Below are 27,991 nucleotides of genomic sequence, written 5' to 3' on the forward strand. Positions count from 1 at the left end.
GGTTTTGGTTGTAGTGCAGATGTCCGTGCGAAGATTTCCACTTCCATGCACTGAGGTTTTTGTTCAGGTCCATACTACACTTTCACTAATCTCTAGAAACAGGTAGCTGCATATAAGATGTAGTCGGACTGTATACAATGATGGAAGCGGAAGTCTTGGTGTGGACGTCCGCTCTACACCGGAAACCCTGAAATATCATCTGTCCCAGAGTCTTATTAGTCGTCAGACTGATCGCCTCTCTGAGTTCCCAGATTGCTATTAAGAAATCCTTCTTATTCACAGTTTGATTAATCATGCCATAATAAAGTTAAATGTGAGAACTGCGTCACACACCATAGTGTAAGTGTACCATAGCCAGTAGTGATGCGCTGATCAGTGTTTTTAAGGCCCGCACCAACCCAACCTGTTATCAGCCAGACCGCCCTGCTAAAATATGCATTAATGCTGAACCCAACCCAACCAGGTTTTTTGCCGAATTCTGCATCCCTGCCGAGAATTGCATCCGATCTTGCGAGAGCACATCCTACTACTATAATTGGAGAGCCGTATGTATGCGTGCATGTCCGGAGATGCAAAGCACAGTGGCACACCGTTGCTCCAATCGCCTCCAAACTTTGCCGAAACACTTTTCAGGTGTCTGGCATGACCATGGGGTGTCGCTGTGCCATCTTACCTGGGCTCAGGTATTCTATATAGGTGCTGCCTTCACCACCACTCACTAGGTGTTTGACCCGGGAGGGCAAATGGTTTTTGACCGCTTCGCTGTGGCGCTACAATTGTTTGGTGTGTTCTGCCTTGTTTTCTGTTTTGGACAACAAAATTGACTGTATTCACGTTTGTGCACTGGAGCAATAAATCCACATTTTCACCCGAAGGACTGCCTCGATCGTTTCCCTATGCAACACACAACATTATGGTATCGTATTGAACATCAACAGAGCAAGCGCGTCAGCCAAGCTATCCGGTGGTTAAACAACTCAGTAGCTTACAGTATAGACTTGGCTCCTTTAACAACTTCAGTCGCCCCCGTCCGTGGAGAGAGGAGTTTTGCTTCTCTCATCTCTCCCACCTGGCTGTGGCTGTCATGAGTTTGCTGTTGAATTCATTGATATGCTGAATGATTAATTAATATACAGTACGTGAACGTTAAGACCGGGCACTTGTCATTCAATAGCCTAATGCGCAGTACCATCTCCTTGTTAAATTTTCAAACTGGCAGATTGAAGAAAAGAAACGATTAAACTTGTAGGCTACTTGTTTACTCACCAATTTTTCTCTCTTCCAAATAATCCAGCCATGTAACTATGTCCGTGCATGAAATTATTAAATATCACAGGGACATTTAATGGTTTGTATGTGGCTCGCTTAGCAGGTCATCAACGCCCCCTCCCGCCTGCCCCCTCCACGGCCCGGGAGCATCAGCTGCAACCTGCTAAACTAGAGCTGCAGTGCCAGTGATGCGGAGGTTGGACTAGAGCCTGGGTGGTTTATGCTCCGCAGTCGCGGGTGTGCTCAAAACGGAGAATTGGTTCTAAACATGCAGCCCATTTGACTAAGGTGTGTTAAAGAGCAGGAGTTCACTGCATGTTTAGAAACCACTTTTGTCTACTGTACACTCGTCTGCAGTTGTTGTGGCCAGTTGGCACCAAAATTTGTAAGTGTGGGAACCGATTCCAATCATCAAGTGTGTGATGTGAACAGACTGTCCCGACACCAGTCAGAGCAACAACGATTATATCAAACATGTTTGAATTTCCACACCGGCTCTGGATGCAGTCGGGTAGTGTAAACTCATCAACAACTGAAATGCGTATGACACACCACACACAATTCAATACTAACAAAGAGGATTAGACTCATGTGAAAAATGTTTTTGAGTTCTGAGTTTAAGTCAGAATTCTGAGAATTAAGTAATAAAATAAAGTTCGAATTCTGGGTTGGGAAAAAGTCTGAATTCCGAGAGGAAAAAATCTAAAGACTTCTGAGATTAAAGTCATAATTCTGAGTTTACGTTCTGAACCGCCCCGCCCGCACCCACAATATTTTCCTAATTAGCTGACTTAAACCACCTGCAGAAGCCAGCGCATCACTAATAGCCAGTGTTGAGAGGAAATGTGCCCACTTCATATTTCAAGTCTTCATTAAAGTGTCTTCCTTTAACAGGAAAGGTATCCAGACCGTGAAAGCAGACCACATAAGGAAACCCTGATGTATTGAGCAGCATGTTGCCATCTGGTTGTGGAGAAGGAAGACCGCATGGACGTGGACATATCACTAAAATGACTTTTACTGGACATTTTATATGGACATTATCCCATGGACACTATCCTATCTTAGACCACCTCACATTTACTGTAGGACACAGAGTGAGAGTAAATGATCGACTGTCTAAGCTGTCTATAAGATCTACTGGCTCTCCCCAGAGTTACGTTCTCTCTCCTTTTTTGTTCTTACTGTACACAAATGATTGTGTCAGCATTTGAAAACCATCACATTTAAATTAGCTGACGATACAGTCATAGTGAGCCTGTTGAATGGTGAGGAAACTTCCTACGGTCCGATGGTCCTATAAGTATTTGGGAACTATTATTAGACAATAAATTAACCTTTGAGAGCAACACTGACATGGTTTACAAGAAAAGCCAGCAGCTTCTCTATTGTCTCAGGAAACGTGCTAAATTCCATGTCGACAGGACCCTGATGAGTCTGCTGGTTTCACTCTCTCAAGGTCAAACACAAAAATGTACTAACTAAGGTGGTTATTGTCTGTAACAAAATGACTGGCACTACTCAGGTAACTCTGCATGATCTTTACAACAAGCAAGCATGTAAGAAAGCTAAATCCATCCTGTCTAATTGTTCCCGTGCCTTACATCAACAGTTTCAGTTTCTGCCATCTGGTTCCCTCCTCAGACTTCCACTAATCAAAACCAATGGTTATAAGCACTCATTAATTCCCTCTGCCATCTCCCTCCTCTATGCTTAGGAAAATATAGCATTGCTGGTGTTGCTATTGACATTTTAATGCACTTTAGTTTACACCTCACTGTGTACGTGTTATTTACTGTTACTTTTACTGTGTATGTTTTTGTGTTTGTGTTTTATGTGCTCTCTTTTATTGCACAACCAATTGCCCTATTGGGGACAAATAAAGTTCTTGAATCTTGAAACCCCAACTTACTTATAGCCTAGATTTAGATTTTTCCTGTACAGGATCTTTTTTTGTGCTATAACTGATGCGAGATAGTCTGTGCAAGCTGGAGTTCAAGGATGAATCCCAGGTGCACTAGTTCACACAAGTAAAAAGTACTTTCCAGTTAGAGATAAAGAGTGTCTAGATGAGGAAACATCTGGAACTGGCTAATTCTTATATACATATAAGATACACCTGGGAGCATAATATCTCCTCTAATAGATGTGTACGGTACTCAATTCAATTCAACTTTATTCCAGACACTTAGGAAGGTCCATAGGAGAACATAACACATTACAATACAATACAAAACATAGAAAAAATATAAAACAATAGACCTTTATATCAAGAGTCATAATACATAGAGGCTCTTTCACCAATATTGCCACATGATTGAGTTGAACCTGGTGTTACTTTTGACAGGATTAATTAGTTAATCCTGTACTGTTGTTAACATCTAAATCTTTACTCTTAAATGATAATGTACTATGTCAGTATATAAAAGCTGTTAGGGTTGGTGTGAGACTGGTGGATTTACGTGCGGATAGTTGATGGCCAAGACACACTTGGTAACTGAAGTCTCGATAAGTAGGAAGTTACGCTGTGGAACTTGATAGCTGAGTCTGCAAGGTTCGAAGTTGGGAACTGTTGCAGAAGGTTGCCGTGAGATTAGTCTATGAACAACTGCAGAGGACCTGCAGAGCAAACCCCTTATGGGTCCCGAATATGACATCACCTTGTGTTATGACATCATCAGTGAGACCATCCGAGAGGCATGATTTAGACACTTATGAATCATGACATCATCACCGTCTGCGACATCATCAGTGATCTGTGACAACATAGTAGGAATGATGACATCATCCTAACAAAAGCAACGTTTGAACAGTTTCATTAATAGCTGTGTAGCAATTATTAAGTTGAAGAATGTGATAAATATGAGCAAATGTGTTTTTGTCAACAGATTAAATAATTTAAAATAAACAGTGAGATTAAACAGAAATTAGTATAATTTATATGAACTGGCTACTCGTAGTCTTACCTGGTATATACATGTAGATAGATATATTATTCAAATTAAGATGTTATTAATTTCTCTGTATATTATGTCTTAAGGTGACACATAAACCATGGATTCAAGTTTTTACCCACTGACCTATGTTTATCCCATAACACAGACGCTTAAGCTTATTCAGTAAAGTCGTGCTTACCTTCAGTCCTTTGAGAGAGCCTGATGACGCGAGGTTACCCTCAGTCATGCTACTGTCTCTTTAAGACCGCGCCTTAAATGGACGACTTAAGCCAGCTCTTTGGAGTTAAATCCACTAGGTGGCACTGTATCATCATGACATGTCACATCACTCTTCTTACTGTATTTTGATTTGTCTCAATCCCAGTGTGGTGCTGTATGGCTTTAGCTATTATGATTCCATTTTAGTCATCATGGTTAAATATTAGTGTTATTCTCTATTTCCTTTAACCAGCTATGAAAAATGCCATGTAATCTATTTTATTGTTGGCAAACATGCATGACTGAATCATATTATTCCTAAAATTATTTAAAAAAAAAATGTTTTGCCTTACAGATTCAAAGCAGTATCACTAAGAGCACTGTAGCACAATTCACTGATCTGGCTAACTTTCTAGAAATGCCCCCCTCCTCTCCATCTGTATGTAATGGAATTTTTCACCACAAATAAATTATTGTTCAAGAACATGCAGATCTACAACACAACTCCAGTGTCGTCAAAACTTGTATATAGAAATGTGTTTATGTGGATTTTGATTATACACTTTTAAAGTGGGCATCCCCCCATACCAGATCTAAAAATATTTCAGACTACTGATGCAGCATATATAGGCTACAATATTCCATGTACTGCAGCTAGTTTGCCTGTTCCTAACAAATCATATCTGTTGCCTCTTCTACTGTATACATGTCTCACAATATCTCATTGACACTGTGCATGTAGAATACAAGTGCTGCCTGCCAGGATCCACAAATATTCTCTGAATAGTCACTGTCATTTTTCAAACTCCATTTGCAGGACAGCAAATTGTGACACCTGCTGGGCCCAAGAACAAACTTCAGTCATAACACAAAGCCTGTGTACAGACAGACACAAGCACGTTATCAGTGCTGTGCACATTTTCAAGAAGACAATGTGGAGTCACCATTGCCTACAAAATCTTTTAATTGAGCTTTCACTGATTTACAAAAACATAGTGCAAAAAATAATAATTGTACGTCCACCTCAACGAAATGCACAAACTCGACCAAATATTTGGACACATTTAAGTTAATAAATATATATTTACAAATGTTAAATTGTTGAAATTATAAAAAAAAAAAAACGTGTGAATGATGCTCTGGAATATACATTTCTACAAATCTCTGACATCACTGTAAAAACCAAGTCATTTACTTTTGGTTGGTTATTATAAATAATAAATATTAACCTTTGGTAAGCCTAAAAGAAAGCTTCCTTCGAGAGAACCCAACAAGTAGGTTAATATTTACAGTAGATTAGTTCATCCAGACACACACACACACACACACTAAATTGGCAAATAAAATACTGTAACTTCTGTTTTAAGGCATATGGAATATTCAAATCTCACTCCACTACAGTAGATCAGTAAGGTGGAGGGGTTCCGTTGCGCGGCGCACAATTGCTGAACTACAACAGAGCGCACGATATTTCTAGTTTTTAATGACGCGAGTGAAGTCTCTTTTGTGATTTACACATTTGCTCTCTCAGCATCAGTTAATCAATGAATCCAGAATAAACGTGCACTTCAGTAATTTTACAATTATGTGTTGCCATAAACAGTCCGGTTAATAAACAAGTCCAGTTATTGTGTGAATTGAATCTAAAAAGGGCGGAGTATTGGTTTGTCGGCAAGAAAGACTTTCGCTTTTACGTGTGAAACTTATACTTTGGGTGGGGACTTTCCACTTCCCTTCAAAAAGCACGGGGTGATGTAAGCTAGAACACACAAGTGCACTTCACACATCAAACAGTTACTTCAAAGGCAATAACAGTGCATTTCAACAGGTGTACGTGTATAATAAAGCGATCAGTCATGGCCAGGCTCTGCTCAGATATATAACGTTCAATTTTAAAGTGGAGATCCCAAACATCTCTGATGATATATCATGAGGTCCTTCACTCCTTCCTGATTACAGGATGGAAAAACACTTGAGATGTGATGCAATGGAAAGGACGGCATCACAAACATACCGGGAAATTGAATCAGAGAGAAGAGAAGAGAAGAAGAGTGGACTTTGAAGCACACAGACGAATATTAAATAGTTGCCAACATAAGCATGGGACTCAGCCCATTTTCCACTGGTTGCAGACTTCCTCGACGTCAGACTGGGCCCCTCCTCCTCCTCTGCGTTTCATTGACTAAAGTCTGCAGTGCAAATGGCATCATGCACATCGTGGATGCTGTGCGTACATTCAAAGACTGGTCCGGTGACACGCCTCGTTCTTAACCCATTGATACCTGATGCAGCATTTGCATGTATATCCCTCATTTGTGTGTGTATCCCTTTAAGATACTTGCGTATCTTAAAGGGATACACACACAAATGCTGCATCAGGCATCAATGGGTTAAGAGAGTCAAGTTGCAGTCAGTTATACTGGGGCGGCCGACACCACAGGATAACTCCGCTTGTTGCTGAAAAGGGAAGTAGAGGGCGGGTCAATTAGTTTGTTTTTAGACAATGACGTTTCACACAGGAAGTTTCAAAGAGCCTAGACGCACAGCGAAAAAGAGCAGACATGATGGATTATGACAGAAATGGTGCCGAGTGCTTTTTCAACAGGTTAGCCAAACATCTCAAGGTTAATAAGAGAGAAAGGAGGCAAAATGCATTCGTCATGCGGTTGAATCAGTTAAGGATATGAAAGCTAATTCCTCCTCCATCACATCACATTATGATTTCATTATCTGTCACAAATTAATTAAAGTGTGCTGATTGGTCCATCTTCTTCTTACCAAGAGTGCTATACCTTTCCCTCTGCATCTTTCATGGGAATCACGGGATCCCCAGTTGAAGTGTCAAGGGGATTCACGGGATTAGAGTAGCCACTCCGAGCGCTGTAATCCAAAAATGACTGGTCATCATGAAAGCAAAGCCCATGTAGGCTGGTAAACCACCAGACGCTCACCTGAACTCACATTTCATTTCCTTCTTCGTTCCCGTCTGGCCTGAAGCCTTCACAACAGTGTTTTGCAGTGGGCGGAGGTTGGGCGGGTGTTCTCGCCTTGACAGACAACAACTCCTTCAGCCAATCAGCGTTGGATCCAGTCAAACCCAAATCCACTCGGGAGAACGGCAAAAACATATTTTCCGCCGAGAAACTCTGCGGTTGCGGCGATACTCCTGTACTGTTTAATTGTTGTTATTGAGTCTATTTCTGCAATAACTGCACTTTATGGCTGTTTAAACTAGACAAACGCTGACATGACTCCTCGAGACGATCAGGCAAAGAGGCGGGCATTATTGTTTTGTTAGTGCAGTGCCAGTGGCATTCCTGATTAGCCAACTTGCGCTGTCAATCACAGAGCACTGAGGGCAGTCGCTGATTGGCTGTTCCACTTTGCAGGTTCTGCTTAAAGCCCTCCCAGGGCTTGAGGCCAGACGGTCCCGCAGAACCAGATGAAATGTGAGTTCATGTGACCGGCTGGTTTACCAGGCTGATGCACGTGACCAGGCAGACAAGAAGCTAGGAAGGTTTAAGAGACTCCACACCACCATCCCTTTCAGATGAGAGGCTACACCTACTCCACCTCCACCCCATCGTCTATACAGAATGCCCCCAACACCTACTCCACCACCACCCCATTATCTATACAGAATGCCCCCAAACACCTACTCCACCACCACCCATCAACAACACAACACCAACACCAGCTCTCTCTGTGTTTAAAGGCGCCGTGCAAAGATGAGACCATTTTTGTCTGTAATACAAAAATAACTGCCAGCAGCAGCAAAGAACAAGTGACCACAGTGTGACACAGAATGTGCTGAGTTCCTGTGTTGCCCCACAACACATCACAGCTATGAAGAGTATTTGTGATCACAGCACTTAAAATGTCCGTGTTTTTCTTCAAATCTGAAAATATCAACATGTGGCTAGTTGGTAGATCTCTTTAAAATGATGTTTGTGATGAATCTTCAGGATTTGCAAGTGGACTGATTACTGTGCCATGATTTTACACTGAGACATTTGTGCATGTTTTAAAAATGGCAAGGCGTATAATAAGCCATAAATTGAGTGCAGAATCCAACCAGCATGTCCAGATACATTTTCCACATCTCTATGAGACGGGGGGCGGGGACGAGCCTTAGACTGGCACCCTCACCGGCCAATCAGCACCATTCTGTGTCAAGAACGACGACGACAACAATAGGAAGGAATTCGTACAAACATCGTAGGTTACAATTGCTGTGGTAAGAAGAAAAGCTTCACAGATGCATGCAAGCCTCATGCAACAACGAATAGTTAATTAAGATTAGACAGATTGGATTGAGTGTTAAAATGTTTGGAAAAGACACAAAACTGAGATGCAAACAGTTAAAAGCGAATGCAAACAAAAAGAAGGGAGAAGCATAACGAGGACGAAGCGCTGTTAGTCGTTAGTTTGCCTAATTGGATGGAGCATCTTACCGTTTTATTCTCTTGTATTTAATGAAACATATACCACCGGAGCCAGCAACCAAAATAATCGCTGTTTTGACGAGAAAGAGAAGGAGATGTTTGAATCCACAAGGCCAAAAAATGTGGTTCTACTTGCCATTTAAACCTCCGCTTTTACCATCTCCGTTAAGACATGAAGAAATAATAAATTGGCAATTGCAAAAAAAATGAAATGTTGAAATGTTCAGCATTTAAATGTAGACCTAAACAAAGTTCAGCATGACTGCCAAGCTTAAACTTCTGTTAGCCTTCTCCTTGTTTTATGACAGCACAATTGCTATTGCTAGAACAGCAATAGCAATTCATATAAACAATTCACCTTCTCCATGCAATGTAGATGGCACAAATAAATTATAAACCAAGGCAATGCACAAGGTGGCAGCATTAATAGCTTATGTTTAAGTTGATGTTTATGTTATTAGAAGAACGCACTACTAGACTGCTTTTCCTGAGAGGCTACCTTGTTCTTACTCAAGGTTAAATGATCTTTGTATATAGTCTTACTCCACTGTTCAAGGATGAAATCCAGTTGGAACTTACCCAATAAAATAAACCACCATGACCGATACCACGGGTAACATATTGGACAACCTGGACATTGTTCACAGTGTAGACATGGTCCACAGTTTACTGCAAGAGAAAGACAAGACAAACTAAATAAAACAGACCGTTGTCTCACAGTGCAGTTGATGGGGGAAAAGGACATTTTATCTGATGCTTGTGTGTAATATGTGTGTGTGTGTGTGTGTGTGTGTGTGTGTATGTGTGTGTGTGTGTGTGTGTTTATAGTAATGACTTACTGGGTGGGTCAGTTGGGTCGGTCCCGGGGCGAGGTACCGGACTGGATGGGTCAGTTGGGTTGGGCTTGGGACGAGGTACCGTCGGATGTGAGATATCTGAGAGATGTAAAATTAAACATAAAAGATGTCTATTATCTCTTTCTCACACAAACACATGTTCAGTGTTGGGGCAAGTTACTTTCAAAATGTAATTTACTTTCATTTGAAAGTAATAAGTTACTTTACAATATTACTGTCTGTGTAGAGTAACTCGTTACTTATTACACTAATTTTGCATTACTTTCACCAAAATAACAGCAGTAGCAGAATGACATCGCCGCCCCGGAACCATCCCGAAAAATAATTTCAAATGTAAAGTGTCCAGAATTCTGAATGTTATCCTTTTCCTTTGTTATTGTCATCTATAGTGGGTTTTTTGGTGTGTGCATAATTTGATTAGGAAATGATTGTATCTATTAAAATATATGCATTGATTAAAAAAAAACTAAATTTGTAACTTGTGTTACTTGACAAACTGGTATAATATTACTGAAATCCTATTGATAATAAGTACATATATATGTACCTTACTGAGTTACTGCTAAAAGTAATATATTACATGTAATATGTTACTTTTGTAATGAGTTACCCCCCAACACTGCACATGTTGACCGTTACTGACAGGTTTGTCAGTAAACAGTGCGTACTGTACATTCACAGCACTTAGTAAGGCTGGACTATGCTTTTAACACGTTCACTGCCATTGACGAGTTGATACGTCAAAAAAAATCCAACGGTTGACTGCCAATGACGAGTTGATACGTCAAAAAAAAAAAAAAAAAAATTTGACGGTGGGACGTTGATCTAACCCTTTTACATCTCTTATATAAATATTGGAGCCGCCGAACGTGTACAACCCATTCCACCGACCCACTAAGTGGCGACAGTCCTCTCCAGACTAGAAAAAGCCGAGCCAAAACTGCAGGGGAACGCGCAATGAAACCATTCTCATACTGTAAAATGGATTGGCGAAAACGCTTACGCTTTCGCGCTGATTGCTGGCGGTGGGGGATTGCAAATTTGCATAATAGATTATGGGTGCAACACACTTTGAAACACGCAGCATAAATAAGACCAGAATCGCAAAAGAAACCCCGTTTCTTGGGGTTTCTCAACCGAAACCCCAAGAAACGAGCGAGCCCATCCTCGCCCAGCGGCCGCCAGCAGACAGGAGCAGCAGCAGCACGCAGCAGCAGCAGCAGAAACGAGCTTGTGACACGCCCGCTGCAGCCAAGAAGAACACACACGGAAGGAGGAGTTTGAAGGAGAGGGGTGTTTCCTGCTGTTATGGAGGAAATTACTGTTCAAAACTATTGTTTAGACGTCTGACGTCTTACTGATGCCAAAAATGAATGGTTAAAGTGACTGTTCTATCGAATTTCACAAAAAGCTATTTATCTCAGCTTAAATTTTCAGACGCTGAAACCATGCTGTATTCAAGTGCTAATGCCTACATAACTACTAACTCTACAAACTAACTCTTTTAGACAGAGAAAGCACACATTCTATTAGTTCTTTTGAGATATTTTGTGTTCACAAAATCTCAGCAGAAAAGAATCCTCGGGTCTTGAAAGATGAGCCAGAATCCTCAAAAAAACCCTCTGGCAGAAGCTACCTACAGTAAAAAAAAAACGGCTGGCAGTGAATGTGTTAACAGCGATCGCACCATGGTGCCCTGGCAACAGAAGTATAAGAGGGTTATATACCAAAATTGAGACACGTGCTTCATTCAAAATGGCTAAAAACATTATGCAACCATATGAAATCATATCAATGCATACACACATTTCAACTCGAGTGTTTCAGTTTAGTGCAGGGACAGGAAGGGGAGGGGATATTTATTCATAGGAAATGTTCAAATAATTGTGCTTTTCAGCAGCGTTTGATTATGCTCCAAATCAATCTGCATAACGATCATAGTTTATTATACTGATTTAGTATCATCTGAATTAATAGGATTAGAAAGCAAGGCCATTCAACTAGTTTTTGGTGTTGTTCTCAAACAAATCAAGTCTAAGAGAATAGCAAATAGCTGTAATATCACAAAAAGACCTTCGGGGATAGTGAAGCGAAGCCACAGCCAAATTCAAGAGAAGTGGCAAGGAAGGAAGTGACGGTGGCGGTGGCAGGAGAGGCGCTCTGCACAGGAAGCTGGGGAAAAAGGTAGGGCTGTCCCAGAGTCTATTTTTCAAATTAAAATGGACTCTGGGTTCCCAGATTTCCCTACATACTGCAGTGCTCTGGATGGTGCTTTAGTATTAAAAGGGTCTCTACCTGGGACTCGGACTGTCTTTGTGGTGCGAGGAGGAGTGGTGCTGCTGGTACTGGTAGCTTTAGTTGTGGTACTGGTAGCTTTAGTTGTAGTAGTGGTAGCTTTAGTTGTGGTTGGAATCGCTACAAAGGCATTGAAACTAATCAGGCCAGTATTCTTGATATTTCAGCACAGACCATAAATGCAGGGATGCGATGACATCACATTAATACAGATACTTCCATTTGGAAAACTTTGTCCATTTTTTTCCCCTTTTAGCTACGTGTACATTCTTTTCACTTTAAAGCAGCTACGAGCAAGATTTTCGATTGTTATTAAACAGTATAATTACAATATTGATGCATCACATCTTACCTATAATAGTAGCTGAGACCAAAGCCGTGTGAATCGGAGATTGCTCTCTTGGTGTGTGCATAATTTGATTAGGAAATGATTGTATCTATTAAAATATATGCATTGATTAAAAAAAAAACTAAATTTGTAACTTGTGTTACTTGACAAACTGGTATAATATTACTGAAATCCTATTGATAATAAGTACATATATATGTACCTTACTGAGTTACTGCTAAAAGTAATATATTACATGTAATATGTTACTTTTGTAATGAGTTACCCCCAACACTGCACATGTTGACCGTTACTGACAGGTTTGTCAGTAAACAGTGCGTACTGTACATTCACAGCACAGTAAGGCTGGACTATGCTTTTAACAGCGATCGCACCATGGTGCCCTGGCAACAGAAGTATAAGAGGGAGAGGGTTATATACCAAAATTGAGACACGTGCTTCATTCAAAATGGCTAAAAACATTATGCATATAAAAAGTAGAGCGCGCACATCCACTCAAATTGCAGGTGCAGGACAAAAGCAATGAATCATATAAAAAGAAATAAGAGTCTGCACACTGCTCGACTTGCTCCCAGTTGATTTATTTTTAACGTTTCGGTCGTTCGTTCGGTCAACAAGGACCTTCTTCTGAAGAAGGTCCTTGTTGACCGAAACGTTAAAAATAAATCAACTGGGAGCAAGTCGAGCAGTGTGCGGACTCTATTTCTTTTTATATAAAAACATTATGCAACCATATGAAATCATATCAATGCATACACACATTTCAACTCGAGTGTTTCAGTTTAGTACAGGGACAGGAAGGGGAGGGGATATTTATTCATAGGAAATGTTCAAATAATTTGTGCTTTTCAGCAGCGTTTGATTATGCTCCAAATCAATCTGCATAACGATCATAGTTTATTATACTGATTTAGTATCGTCTGAATTGAATTAATAGGATTAGAAAGCAAGGCCATTCAACTAGTTTTGTTGTTCTCAAACAAATCAAATCTAAGAGAATAGCAAATAGCTGTAATATCACAAAAAGACCTTCGGGGATAGTGAAGCGAAGCCACAGCCAAATTCAAGAGATGTCACACTACATACAAACAATCTGGGAACCCAGAGTCTATTTTGATTTGAAGAATAGACTCTGGGAACAGCCCAACCTTTTCCCCAGCTTCCTGTACAGAGCGCCTCTCCTGACACCGCCACTTCCTGTTCCGTGTTCCACTGTTTACAGTCTAAATAGCAATTTGCGTCAATACTACTAGTCACAACAACTAACACCTCCAGTAATTTTCCACTGTTGTTGTGAGACGAGTTGACATCTTCTACGCAGTGTTTTTGCGTTAACGTTATTAGAAACGGACTTGGAAAAGGAAGTGACGGTGGCAGGAGATGCGCTCTGTACAGGAAGCTGGAGAAAAAGGTAGGGCTGTTCCCAGAGTCTATTTTTCAAATTAAAATGGACTCTGGGTTCCCAGATTGCCCTACATACTGCAGTGCTCTGGAGGGTGCTTTAGTATTAAAAGGGTCTCTACCTGGGACTCGGACTGTCTTTGTGGTGCGAGGAGGAGTGGTGCTGCTGGTACTGGTAGCTTTAGTTGTGGTTGGAATCGCTACAAAGGCATTGAAACTAATCAGGCCAGTATTCTTGATATTTCAGCACAGACCATAAATGCAGGGATGTGATGACATCACATTAATACAGATACTTCCATTTTGAAAACTTTGTCAATTTTTTTCCCCTTTTAGCTACGTGTACATTCTTTTCACTTTAAAGCAGCTACGAGCAAGATTTTCGATTGTTATTAAACAGTATAATTACAATATTGATGCATCACATCTTACCTATAATAGTAGCTGAGACCAAAGCCGTGTGAATCGGAGATTGCTCTCTTGGTGTGTGCATAATTTGATTAGGAAATGATTGTATCTATTAAAATATATGCATCGATTAAAAAAAAACAAAATTTGTAACTTGTGTTACTTGACAAACTGGTATAATATTACTGAAATCCTATTGATAATAAGTACATATATATGTACCTTACTGAGTTACTGCTAAAAGTAATATATTACATGTAATATGTTACTTTTGTAATGAGTTACCCCCCAACACTGCACATGTTGACCGTTACTGACAGGTTTGTCAGTAAACAGTGCGTACTGTACATTCACAGCACTTAGTAAGGCTGGACTATGCTTTTAACAGCGATCGCACCATGGTGCCCTGGCAACAGAAGTATAAGAGGGTTATATACCAAAATTGAGACACGTGCTTCATTCAAAATGGCTAAAAACATTATGCATATAAAAAGTAGAGCGCGCACATCCACTCAAATTGCAGGTGCAGGACAAAAGCAATGAATCATATAAAAAGAAATAGAGTCCGCACACTGCTCGACTTGCTCCCAGTTGATTTATTTTTAACGTTTCGGTCGTTCGTTCGGTCAACAAGGACCTTCTTCTAAAGAAGGTCCTTCTTCTGAAGAAGGTCCTTGTTGACCGAAACTTTAAAAATAAATCAACTGGGAGCAAGTCGAGCAGTGTGCGGACTCTATTTCTTTTTATATAAAAACATTATGCAACCATATGAAATGATATCAATGCATACACACATTTCAACTCGAGTGTTTCAGTTTAGTACAGGGACAGGAAGGGGAGGGGATATTTATTCATAGGAAATGTTCAAATAATTGTGCTTTTCAGCAGCGTTTGATTATGCTCCAAATCAATCTGCATAATGATCATAGTTTATTATATTGATTTAGTATCGTCTGAATTGAATTAATAGGATTAGAAAGCAAGGCCATTCAACTAGTTTTGTTGTTCTCAAACAAATCAAATCTAAGAGAATAGCAAATAGCTGTAATATCACAAAAAGACCTTCGGGGATAGTGAAGCGAAGCCACAGCCAAATTCAAGAGATGTCACACTACATACAAACAATCTGGGAACCCAGAATCTAAATAGACTCTGGGAACAGCCCGACCTTTTTCCCCAGCTTCCTGTACAGAGCGCCTCTCCTGACACCGTCACTTCCTTTTCCGTGTCCGTGCTCCACTGTTTACAGTCTAAATAGCAATTTGCGTCAATACTACTCGTCACAACAACTAACACCTCCAGTAATTTTCCACTGTTGTTGTGAGACGAGTTGACATCTTCTACGCAGAGTGTTTTTGCGTTAACGTTATTATAAACGGAGACAGAAAAGGAATTGACGGTGGCAGGAGAGTACAGGAAGCTGGAGAAAAAGGTAGGGCTGTCCCAGAGTCTATTTTTCAAATTAAAATGGACTCTGGGTTCCCAGATTGCCCTACATACTGCAGTGCTCTGGAGGGTGCTTTAGTATTAAAAGGGTCTCTACCTGGGACTCGGACTGTCTTTGTGGTGCGAGGAGGAGTGGTGGTGCTGGTACTGGTAGCTTTAGTTGTGGTACTGGTAGCTTTAGTTGTAGTAGTGGTAGCTTTAGTTGTGGTTGGAATCGCTACAAAGGCATTGAAACTAATCAGGCCAGTATTCTTGATATTTCAGCACAGACCATAAATACAGGGATGCGATGACATCACATTAATACAGATACTTCCATTTTGAAAACTTTGTCCATTTTTTTCCCCTTTTAGCTACGTGTACATTCTTTTCACTTGAAAGCAGCTACGAGCAAGATTTTCGATTGTTATTAAACAGTATAATTATAATATTGATGCATCACATCTTACCTATAATAGTAGCTGATACCAAAGCCGTGTGAATCGGAGATTGCTCTCTTGATGATTATTAAGTCTGTGTCTGTCTAAACTCGCGTCACCAGGGGGCTCTCTCTTACCGCCGGACCGGTAAACCCGGAAGCGAAACCCGGAAGTGAAACGCAGCTGCCTGCCTTCCCCCGTTTGCGCTGCCTAGCAACATACCATAAACAAGGAGAACGCCATGCATACTCTCGCGAACATCTCTCGTTATATTCTAACAGGTTTTTTGGAAGTTATTTTGTGGTTATGGCCGAAGTGGCTGCTGCAAACCGTTTCATTTCACTTCCTGATCTGCCCCGGCCACAGACAGACTAACACTGGCCGATTCACTCGGGGTTCAAGCGAGACTACTCTGCGTTGGTCTCGTCTACTATTAGAGGTAAGATGTGATGCATTGATACTAAATTTAGACTGTTTAATAACAATCGAAAATCTTGCTCGTAGCTGCTTTAACTTTCAACTTCTATGATGTATCCAGATTCTTACTCCGAGCACAGCAACATTGAGTTAATTGATAAATGCATGTTTATACTAGAAGGAAAACCAGGGATAGTGAGTAGGATTATAAGAACATTATGTGGAAAACCCATAAGCACATGTACTGTTAGCATTAAAACGGCAATAAGACAGACTCATGTTTGACTATGTATGCACAAAATGGTTGCCTTTGCTTAACCGGGACTGTGTCAAGTCATAGCTTACTTCTTTGTGACATACCTTTACATATTGGAGGTTTAGGTGACCAGGTGTTACCGATTTCACATGAGAGACCAGCTGCTCCTTCCATAGAATATCCAGGATCACACTTGATGGTGACAAAGTGCTTGTATCCGTACGGGGGTAACGCACCTAGTTCCCGCCTACCATGTGGAACATCAAGTGTGCACTCAACCACTGCAACGACATTTTAGAGACGAGGTCAACAGATCATCCACAACTCACTGCAATACAAGCAAATGTGACAACACAGCAGCAACAGTCAAGATTACACGGAGAATATGTTTAAGACAAACACACATACGGATGCATGCTGGAGGAGCAGGTTTGAAATTTCCATCTTCCGAACAAGATATCGATGGTGATCCATTCAGAGTGTAAGGTCTCCGACAGGTGTATTGTACGGCGTCTCCGTACGAATAGCTGTCTTTAACGTGACTTACGTCTGCGTTCCCAATCTCAGGCGGCTCCTCACAAGTAACCGCTGCAAAATAAAAAATGACTATTAGAATGGAAACAGACACTCAAGGGTTTTGGTGTAACTGACATTGTGCGCCTGTGTATGAATACACACAGAGATGACCAACCTTCACATGTGGGCACCCTGCCTGTCCACCCATCGGCATGACAATTCCTTTGAGAATTTCTGTCGGCCAAACGGTAACTAAAAAAGTAACAATACAGATTTTTTTAGACAGAGTTTGTCAGTTTTACCCGTTTGGACCGTTCAGTGGATTGCGTTGATTTCCCGCCTCTACGCAGTGGTAAAGAACATTTTGTGCAATAAAAATGACAGAGTGTGAGGCATACAATAGCATGCAGTTTCCTGGTTTGTTATTAATATGTTTCATACTCATCACTGCGGCTTTGGGTGTATGGATAAATTGACACAATCAGAAAACACCAGGGGCCGGTTGCACCAAGTGGTCTTAACTATGCCTGGTCATAACTCCTACGTCGGTCTTAGTTAAGACCAGTCTTTAGAGTGGATTTATGCCTGTTGCACCAACACGGCTTACGTCTGGTCTTAACTACGCCGGTCGTAGCAATGCGCGTCCATGTGAATTGCCAGGGAATGCCCCCTGATTGGATGATGTTGCAAAAATGTGCCTCGCGACCTGCTTGGCGCGTCACTGTGCCACTACGCTCTATCAGCCACTACTGTAAAACACCCTCCCTCCTCTCACCCTCCCTCGCTCCGGGGGAAAAATGGCGGCGATTGAGTGCCAGACAGTCTGAATGAAATTGAATGTAACATTCCCAATTCTATGTATTAAATTCTAAAAAACTAACAGCAACATTTGGGAAGGCTAAGCCACACAACTAGTTCGTTATAATCTAACATCATGCTTCGATGGCGACGTTACGACGGTGACGATGACGGTAAGGACTCAAAAAGGATAGACGGAGATCTCTGTTACAGGCAGGCACTTCATTACGCCTCCTCCTGACCAGGCGTAGGAGTTACGCCTGGGCTTAGTGAAAATAAGGCTTAAGCCCTCTTGGTGCAACCGGCGTAGCTGTTAGGTCGTTAAGTTACGACCGGCGTAGCTGTTAGGTCGTTAAGTTACTGTGACTTCCTGAAATCTCTGGAAGGTCACTGCTAGATAATAAGTGAGCCCAACACCCACTTTGACAGGAGTCATTTGTTTTTGGACTGGGAAACTTAATGGTAGACACTGACCTTTTTAGAGTTAACCTACTTAAAAGGAGAATTTCTGTATTTTTCAACCTGGATCCTATTTTCATATTATTTTATATGTAGCCAGGTGCTGGAGGAATAATAAATCAGGCACGTCCAGGTGTACATATGGGCTATATTTCAGCTAAAAACAGGGTGTAAAATAAATAACTTATTTTCAAGTCAACTTGGCATCTCAGGGCTTGTGGAGACTTGGGTTATGCCAGGTGAGCGGTATGGAAGCTAACCCTTTGGAATAATCTGATCGTGTCAGTGGTAATAACAAGCTTGTTTAGTGCAGTACGGGCATGTGGGAAAAGCGGCTGCCAACTGAAGCGATCTTGTTCAATACTGCTCCAATTTCAAATATTTCTGTTCACATTACTTAGTTATAGATAAAAAAATTAAAATAGGGTCCGGGTTGAAAAATATAAAAATTATTTTTGGTAAAAAAAAAAAGCTTCTCTACTCAACTATCAAGAACAACGGTTCATCACTGACCCAGTGTTGCAAAGGGCTGTAACGGTGTCCCCAAACTCAGTCCCAACCATCTCCCAGTGTCCATGTTCCACTTCTCCAGGGGAGCCACAATCTTTACCTGAAGAGAAGAAGAACCTTGTCAGGAGGAGAGAATTCATCTATCAACTAGAACGACCGCAACGCGGACTTATGCCTCCGCCATTAGTTCATTCTTGAGTCCAAGTGGATGTTGGAGCCAAATTGGAAGAAATTGCATCAAGGCGTTTCTTTGCAGAATTGGATATTTGAGTCAAATGTGAAGAAATTTAGTCAAGGTGTTACTGAGATATGGCGTTACCGAGCTTGAAAATGGCATTTGTTAGGTCACTGTGACCTTGACCTTTGACCTTTGATAAATGGAATCAGTTCATCCTTGAGCCTAAGTGAATGTTTAAGGCGAATCTGATGAAATTCCGTCCAGGCGTTCCTCAGATATCGCGTTAACAAGGTTGAAAATGGCGTTTGAGAGGTCACAGTGACCTTGACCTTTGACCTTCAAAATCTAATCAGATCATCCTTGAGCCTAATTGAATGTTTAAGGTGAATGTGATGAAATTCCGTCCAGGCGTTCCTCAGATATCGCGTTAACAAGCTTGAAAATGGCGTTGGAGAGTCACAGTGACCTTGACCTTTGACCTTTGACCACCAAAATCTAATCAGATCATCCTTGAGCCTAAGTGAATGTTTAAGGCGAATCTGATGAAATTCCATCGAGGCGTTCCTCAGATATCGCGTTAACAAGCTTGAAAATGGTGTTCGAGAGGTCACAGTGACCTTGACCTTTGACCACCAAAATCTAATCAGATCATCCTTGAGCCTAAGTGAATGTTTAAGGCGAATCTGATGAAATTCCGTCCAGGCGTTCCTCAGATATCGCGTTAACAAGCTTGAAAATGGCGTTCGAGAGGTCACAGTGACCTTGACCTTTGACCACCAAAATCTAATCAGATCATCCTTGAGCCTAAGTGAATGTTTAAGGCGAATCTGATGAAATTCCGTCAAGGCGTTCCTCAGATATCGCGTTAACAAGCTTGAAAATGGCGTTCGAGAGGTCACAGTGACCTTGACCTTTGACCACCAAAATCTAATCAGATCATCCTTGAGCCTAAGTGAATGTTTAAGGCGAATCTGATGAAATTCCGTCAAGGCGTTCCTCAGATATGGCGTTAACAAACATCCATACGGACGGCCGGCCGTACGGACGGACAACCCGGATCCATAATGCCTTCGGCCTGGCTTCGCCGGCGGAGGCATAACAATGACTGGGCGAAGTGATGCGCTTGACATGACAGACTGGTCCAGAGAAATAGAACAGTCATCCATCTCAAAGAGCATTGGAAAATCGGTAACAAAGTTATCTACTGTAAGTATTGCTGATTTAAACATATTTTGAAATATTATTATTATATTATTGACTATTATTACAGTTAAACAGTATACAATACACAAAAATAAAGTTCAAAATATTTACGCTGGCATCGAAGGTTCACAGCACTCCAGTTGCCAGCAGTACAGGTGATGCGCTGGGCCCGGGACCCCCCCCCTGCACTCTGATAGCCAGTTGCACATTTAAAGGTTGCGACTGATCCATCGACAAATGTTGTCTTTACGATGTCAGCGTCACTCAAATCCATGTTGCTTCCTCCAACAGGTTTGGAACAATTTTGAGCTGTAAAAGAACAAATAAAATACAGATGAAAAAAAACATGACTATTAAATAAACAAGTTCAACCAAGTCTAAACATCAACCTTTTATCTAATCACGCTAACGTCACAAGGTCACACCCTCTTGTCACTGACCTTGAGCGGTGCCAGCAAGACCAAGGCAGCACCATAAGAGGAAGTAGGTGACGCGCACGGGCATCATGGTGTAATCCGGCAGGTCTGGCTTAAGTCGGTGAACTCTTCTGCAAATGACAAACTCAGATGTGAGAAACATGACGTTAGTTCAATCCAATCCACTCCACTTTATTTATAAAGCACATTTAAAACAACAGAGTTGACCAAAGTGCTGTACACTCAAACAAAAATAGCAGTGACAAAAGAAAATACTCAGCACAGACAAGTAAGACAGAAGTTAAAATAGTGACAAAAAACAGAAAGTAGAAAAAACGCGACTCCCATACTAGGTTCTGATTAAACGCAAAGTCGTAAAGGTGTGTTTTGAGGCGAGATGTAAAGATGGGCAGTGTAGGGGCGGGGCCAGCCTAACATGCAGCGGGAGCTCCTTCCACAGTTTGGGGGCTGATCTCCCCTGAGCTTGAGCCTTGCCTTCTGGACGGCCAGAAGAGACTGGGGGTCAGCGGACCTGAGTGACCTAGTCGGGGCATACGGAGTTAAAAGCTCAGAGAGATAGGTTAGGGGCTAATCCATTTAGCGATTTAAAAGCAAACAATCAAATCTTAAAATGGATTCTAAAACGAACAGGCAGCCAGTGGAGGGAGGCCAGTACAGTACAGGTGATGTGTTCACGCTTGTGAGTTCCTGTTAAAAGGCGAGCTGCAGCGTTTTGGACCAGCTGTAAGCGTGAGAGGGAGGCCTGGCTCACCCCAACATAAAGGGCGTTACAGTAGTCGAGTCTGCTTGAGATAAAAGCATGAATAAGTTTTTCCAGGTCATAAAAGGTTAAAAAAGGCTTGACCTTAGATAAAAGCCTCAGCTGGAAAAAGCTAGATTTCACTACAGAGTTAATCTGTTTGTCGAGTTTAAAATCCCTGTTCAATAGCTTAATAACCTTGGTTGAATTCTTTGATGTTGATACCAGTGATGATTTCACACAGCGATCGACCGTTGCACCCAGTGAATACGTTAACATTGTAGACAGGTAACGTTACAGATTATGTTCTCTGGACATCTGTAGCAGGTTACATTCGTTAGCCAATAACAAATAACCTGTAACCGCTACTGTACATGTCTATAATTGATGTATTCATAGTTTCCATTGGTAACATTGGTTTCCACCGGTGTTATGCCGAGAAATGCCCCCCCCCCCCTGTTCAATTTCCTTTCAGAGACTCTAGCGTGAAACACAGTTACCGGCTGATATTTTAGGTAAGAAGTAGGCTTCTTACAGGGTAAATTCACATCATACCCTCTACTTACCCTGTAAGTACAGAGAAATGACATGTTTTTGGAGTGTGTAACCCTCTGAAGTCTAATTGATCAGTCCTTTATGTCTGTCTTTACTTTTTTTTTTAATTATGAATTATTTACAGAATTATTAATTAAGTTATGAAAATGATTTGTATAACTTACAGCCAACTCATTCAGACTATGAGGGACAGGGGGTGCGATATTCGGCAGAGTGGTTTTTGCAGCTGCCGATATATGCCCCCCCCCCCCCCCCTTCAGGTGGCTGTTGAAATTGAACAGGGGGGGCATTTGCCGCCGGGGGGCATTTCTCGGCATAACACCGGGTCCGGTAATGCCCCCCTTGCTCGCGTGACGCGTCGTGAGTAACCTTACGAATAGAAAATGAACAAAATAAACAAACTCTTGCGTATCGTCGCATCTTCTTTACCGTTTTGATCGCCACCCATGATTTCTGAGCGGAAGGCAGCAAGGTTAGAGCGGAACGCCCCGGTGTTTCTGTGGTATGTTTCCGCCCATATAGCCGGATGACCCTGGTGCTACGCTTTGGCCCATGTTTTGGCCCCAGACTTTGGGGGGTCCACCCACTATGCCGACCACCCGCAATGCCGACCTTAGGTTTAGGCGTGGGGGTGGGAGAGGTTAGGTTTTGGGTTAGGGTCTGGGGGAGGTTAGGTTTAGGCATGGGGGGAGGTTAGGTTTGGCGTGGGGGCTGGGAGAGGTTGGCGTTAGCTGTCAACGGCAAGAGCCGCCTCGCTCAGCTGGTTCTGCTTGTGGGCTATCGGCATTGCGGCCTGTCAGCACATAGACGCGGCACCAGACTTTGACCTAAATTGTACAACAATAATATCTTCACAGCGCGTTTGTGTGCGAGAGAGATAGGCCTTCTAGTATTTGCATGGCTCTGCGCCTGCTCTCATCATACAGTCTGAAGGCGGCTTAACGGTAGTCGATAATAATCTAGTCGTAACATTATTAGCACAATACACGCAGCGCGGTATCGTTTTCTTCTGTGTTAATGGTAATGGGGTTTACCGAGAAAATGAGCTAGCGCACAGACTATTGCTGGAGCAACTCTTACCTTTCTGCTGTGCTGCTGCTGCTGTTAGCTACATTAGCTGCTGCCTGTTCTGTCGGGTTCTTTCTCCGTTCTTTCAGGGTGCTCTGCTCTGTTGTCATTTCCAGTTGGTAAGAGGCGCGGTTCTTAAAGAGACAGTAACATGACTGAGGGTAACCTCGCGTCTCAAAGGACTGAAGGTAAGCACGACTTTACTGAATAAGCTTAAGTGTCTGATATGTTATGGGATAAACATAGGTCAGTGGGTAAAAACTTGAATCCATGGTTTATGTGTCACCTTAAGACATAATATACAGAGAAATTAATAACAGATCTTAATTTGAATAATTTATCTATCTATCATCTATCTATCTATCTATCTATCTACATGTATATCTATCTATCTATCTATCGCAGCAACTATGACATCACCGATGATGACATCACAGGTGACACCTGCTGTGATGTCATAACTGCAGTGACATCATCGTTAGGTTTGAATCCGGCCGTGGGCGTTCCCATGTGCATGGTCTCATCAGTCGGTACAACATCAAGCCAACACTAAAAATAAGTTTACTAGAAGCAGCAATACCTACTCTATGGAGTGCATTAGGATCTGAATACTGCTGGTAGAATGAGGTCATTTCTGGTCAGGATCTGATGGGTTTGGTCTTCCATTGTGAAAGGTCCAGCCCTGAAAACACACCCCTAGGCCTAACCATGGGGCCTAACCTCATGTTCTGTGTGGCCGCCCGTTTCCTGGAAAAAATGTAGGTGCAAATAAACACTTTCAGTTTCAGCCTAACTATATAGCTGATAAGAATGAACCACAGTTTCACCAAAAGTCATGTTCTGAAATCACCCGGAGAACTTCCTGGTTTCCTCTCCCATCATTGGCAATGGTCATAATTTCAAACATACCGTAATTAGGGCTTGATTCATAGTCTATTTTTTTCTTACACTTTATTAAATCGTTACCAATTCCATACAACACAGTTACATTTGAGACAAACCTGAGGTGCGTGTGTGTGTGTGTGTGTGTGTGTGTGTGTGAATGATGACCAAAGTTGATAAATGGTGCTAAGATAGCACAAAGATAAACATGTGGATCTCATGTATAGTATAGTATACCGTAGTATAGTATAGTATAGTATAGTATAGTATAGTATAGTATAGTAGGCTATAGTATAGTATATACTGTACATAAATCATTCATATTTTTATCATGTTAATAAGCACATATAATAGTATAGTATAGTATAGTAGGCTATAGTATAGTATATACATAAATCATTAATATTTTTATCATGTTAATAAGCACATATAAAACAATCAAAACAATGCCAAGTAAGTTGATATGCTTTCCAACTAACTACCACATGTAACTAACATGTAGATCAATGATGAGCGGAATCGGACGTTTGGTCTGAAGTAAACCCGCCTCTGTCTCTAGCCACATGTGGTCCGGCTTCTTGGTTCTGTGTATCTGTGCACGGAGCACAGAACTATCAGCAGGAACGCAAAGGAAGCCCATCTCAGTGATGTGTACCAGAGTGGAAGTCCGGTCCATTCCCTACCGACATAAGAGACAGAGGGGAAAAAAAGGAAGGTTTGAAACAGTTTTCAGGAAACTAACACTCATGAAGCCGCTGTAAGATATTTTTACTTGACATTTTCCTAACACCATATTTTAGCCACGAACCTCCACTATAGTAAATAGCTGTCCGGAAAAGTGAGAGATCGGGTTGTTTTGTTTTCGGAGAAAGAAAAGATTGACAGAAACACAGACGTGCTGTGACTGCTGGAGCACGTTTGCACCAAGCGTTGTAGAAAACCTAAGTTCCATTGGCTCCTTTAATAATCAATAAGCTATAATTGCATACACATTGTATTGATGATATGAGTTATCACATGATATGCACGCCATGATGGAGACGCACAGGCAGACAGTTATCAAGGAGGAGATTCCCCCTTTGCTCTGGCCTTTAGAAAAAACTTGTTAAGTGACCTTGCTTAGGGAACACGCGCGCACACACACACACACACACACACACACACACACACACACACACACACACACACACACACACACACACACACACATCCAAAACTCTTGGCTTCATTCAATTTGGTTTATATAAGCTGTTATAAATATTATATAGCGGATGAGGGATGGCCAATTCTATTCCACAACACCATGGAAATGGAATAACTGGAAAATTAATTCCAGTTCATCCTCTTATGACACGAAGAGGCATCATTGAGGATCTCACACACAGTCTACTCTGACCTGCTGGGAAGCAGATCTTGATCAGTCTGGTTGATGTGTGAAGACGTGATGTTTCTCCTCTCAAAGAGCTGGGTGGTGTTCCTGGTCGGCTCATGGGGAGGCTGGCAGGTGGTCAGATCCAGAGTTGTGGCTGCTGTGGTGCTGGTGCTCAGTCTATCGGCACAGTCATAAGGGGGTTGGTCTGATAAAACAGAAATCAAGTCAAGTCAAGTTTATTTATATAGCCCTAATTCACAAGCATGTCTCAGAGGGCTTCAATAATAAAGGTGTTAGAATGCCTTAACAATTTGAACCTTGGGCAATCAATCAAAACCAATCAGCCACAATCAATCACATTGATTCCTACCCTGTATGTTAACGACATAGACACAGCTGCTGTCTGCGCGCATCAGAACCTGCACAGACAGGATGTCGCTCCTCTGGCTGCTGATGGCGTTGCTGGCGTTGCAGTAGTATTGGTGGCTGTCCTCTTCCAGGCGGCCACAGTGCAGGTCCAAGTCTGACGTGCTGTGGAGCAGGACGTCCTGGTCCTGGTGCGGGCTGTGTTGGTACCAGGCGTAGTGAACGCTGGTGCTGCCCGGTGAGCTGCAGCGCACGCTCACCGGCTTCCCCCAGCACGTGAGCCTATCCAGGGGGGAGCTCAAGGGCCACAGCCTGGGTTTGGACACCGGCACTGGCACAGAGACACAAGTCACATTAAATTAATTGGACATTTGAGTTTTTCAGGTTTTTTCTCAGATTTAGCCATACAGCTCCAGGCAGCATACTGTCTGCCTACACCGAAAGTGTTGTACTCATTTTAGGCCAGTAGAGGGCAAGATATCCTTACAGTATTTAATTGCTGTTAATTGTTGCTATTTCATTGTATTTTAGATGGTGATGGTGACTTATAATTATGAAGTCATGCAGCTAAATGTTACTATTTTTATTGATTCGACTTGTCTATCTATATGGTGAGAGCACTATTAATAGCCTAGTAGTTTTCAAATAATTAACAGAGTACAAAAGCAGGAGGGGGGGGGGGGGGGGGCTGTAAAAAAATCTGATGGTTTTATTGGTTAGAAATTAATTCTTACACATACTAGTGCAGCATGAGGCCACCATGAAAGATGCTGTGTTTTCCAGGAAGTAAAAATAATATGAGTTAATTCGACTTTAACTTGACAATATAGACAGAGGAATACATGCTAGCATTAATATCATGTTAGTGATGTATGCCTTCCCATCCAACATTCAAAGCTTCGGTCATGTTCTTACCTTCAGTGACCACCACTTTGACTGAAGCCATGATGTCGGCATATATTTTGTCAATCCCAACCCAATAGGTTCCGGTGTCCTCTATCAGGAGGCCGGTGACCTTCACAAACAGCCCTCTCCGTCCCGCGTCGATGATCTGAGACCTGTGCCTGGATTCGGTTCTGGCGACGCCGTCTGAATCCATCAGAATCTTACAGGTGCTTCTGGAGTCTCCTCGGCACCAGTACTTCTTACTGAAGCGAAAGCTTGTGTCGTAGCTGCAGACCAGAGTGAATTCACTTCCAACAATTGCCCTGATCTGTCTTTTGTCACACTGGAGCTGAACACTGGCTGAGGGTGGAACAGAGGTTGATCACTGTCATACATAGGTACATGGTTTCAGGTTGTACAGCTGCATTATTCAAGACTTTTGGTTTTATTTTTTTATTTTTATTTTTATTTTTTTATTCTTTTTTATTTCAACATTTTATTTCAATACTAACCACGTGACAAATGAGTGTTTGGAGTTCATTTGTTTCTGGCTGTAGCTGCTCCTGAGCACAAATAGTGGTTTTGCTGTGGTTAAAATCTGGGGTACCAGATTCACCAAAATGGACGCGCAGTTATACGGAGTTACTCATGTCAGAAGGAACAATATTATTGATCCAGTATTATCCATAAATCAGTTCTTATGAAGACCAAGTTCCTATTGTTATTACAAGGATTATGTTGAACAATAAACTAATATAAACTTGAGTGAAGCAGACATTTGTGAAAACAGTTCCTATGTACAATGTCATTATTGTATTTTAAATTTCTGCACAGAAAAAAGAATCATTGTATTCCTTATAAAATCTTATATAAAATGGAAACAGGGCAAAATAAAATTACAAAAATGGGGGGGAAAAGAATAAAAGAATAGAAGAATAGAGATTGAAATGGACTATTGTTCCAACTGTACAGTTTGAAAGTTATAATAATAATAATAATAAATACTCCTGTAAATAATAGTCTACTCACCATGGAACAGCAACATCAGACACAGTGTCTTCATCATGTTGGCAAAAGTCAGCTTTTGACTCATGAAGTTCATAATGAAGACGCAGGAAGTTGAAGAGATGGACGGTGGTGAGCCGCTTCCTGTCACCTATAGGTTCGCTGCAGTGTGGCAGGTGCAGTGCAGCCTTTGGGTTTTCCTACGCCACTGAAGAACACATCTGACTGATCTCACACAAAAACACCTGTACTTTAGTCTCATTGTAGTATTACGGTCACATAGAATAGGACTTGGTTTTAC

At 41.7% G+C, this 27,991-nt stretch overlaps 1 protein-coding gene across 1 annotated transcript; it reads right to left on the minus strand.

Annotated features, from left to right (window-relative positions):
• Window positions 1–5,380: 5,380 nt before the first annotated feature.
• Window positions 5,381–27,751, minus strand: LOC310794496 (uncharacterized protein; the record flags this gene model as incomplete). The annotated part of the gene is made up of 18 exons (XM_083656476.1): window positions 5,381–6,881; window positions 8,879–8,939; window positions 9,449–9,538; window positions 9,709–9,804; window positions 12,022–12,141; window positions 15,723–15,842; window positions 16,822–16,998; window positions 17,126–17,305; window positions 17,409–17,485; window positions 19,004–19,100; window positions 20,493–20,690; window positions 20,822–20,928; window positions 23,193–23,362; window positions 24,559–24,673; window positions 25,459–25,639; window positions 25,805–26,131; window positions 26,716–27,045; window positions 27,715–27,751. The coding sequence occupies 18 exons, from the start codon at window positions 27,749–27,751 to the stop codon at window positions 6,839–6,841; spliced, it is 2,526 nt and encodes an 841-aa protein (XP_083512602.1). The 3' UTR covers window positions 5,381–6,838.
• Window positions 27,752–27,991: the final 240 nt, after the last annotated feature.

Source organism: Poromitra crassiceps (genome assembly GCF_964638095.1).
Source record: "Poromitra crassiceps genome assembly, chromosome: 20".
Lineage (NCBI taxonomy): Eukaryota > Metazoa > Chordata > Actinopteri > Beryciformes > Melamphaidae > Poromitra > Poromitra crassiceps.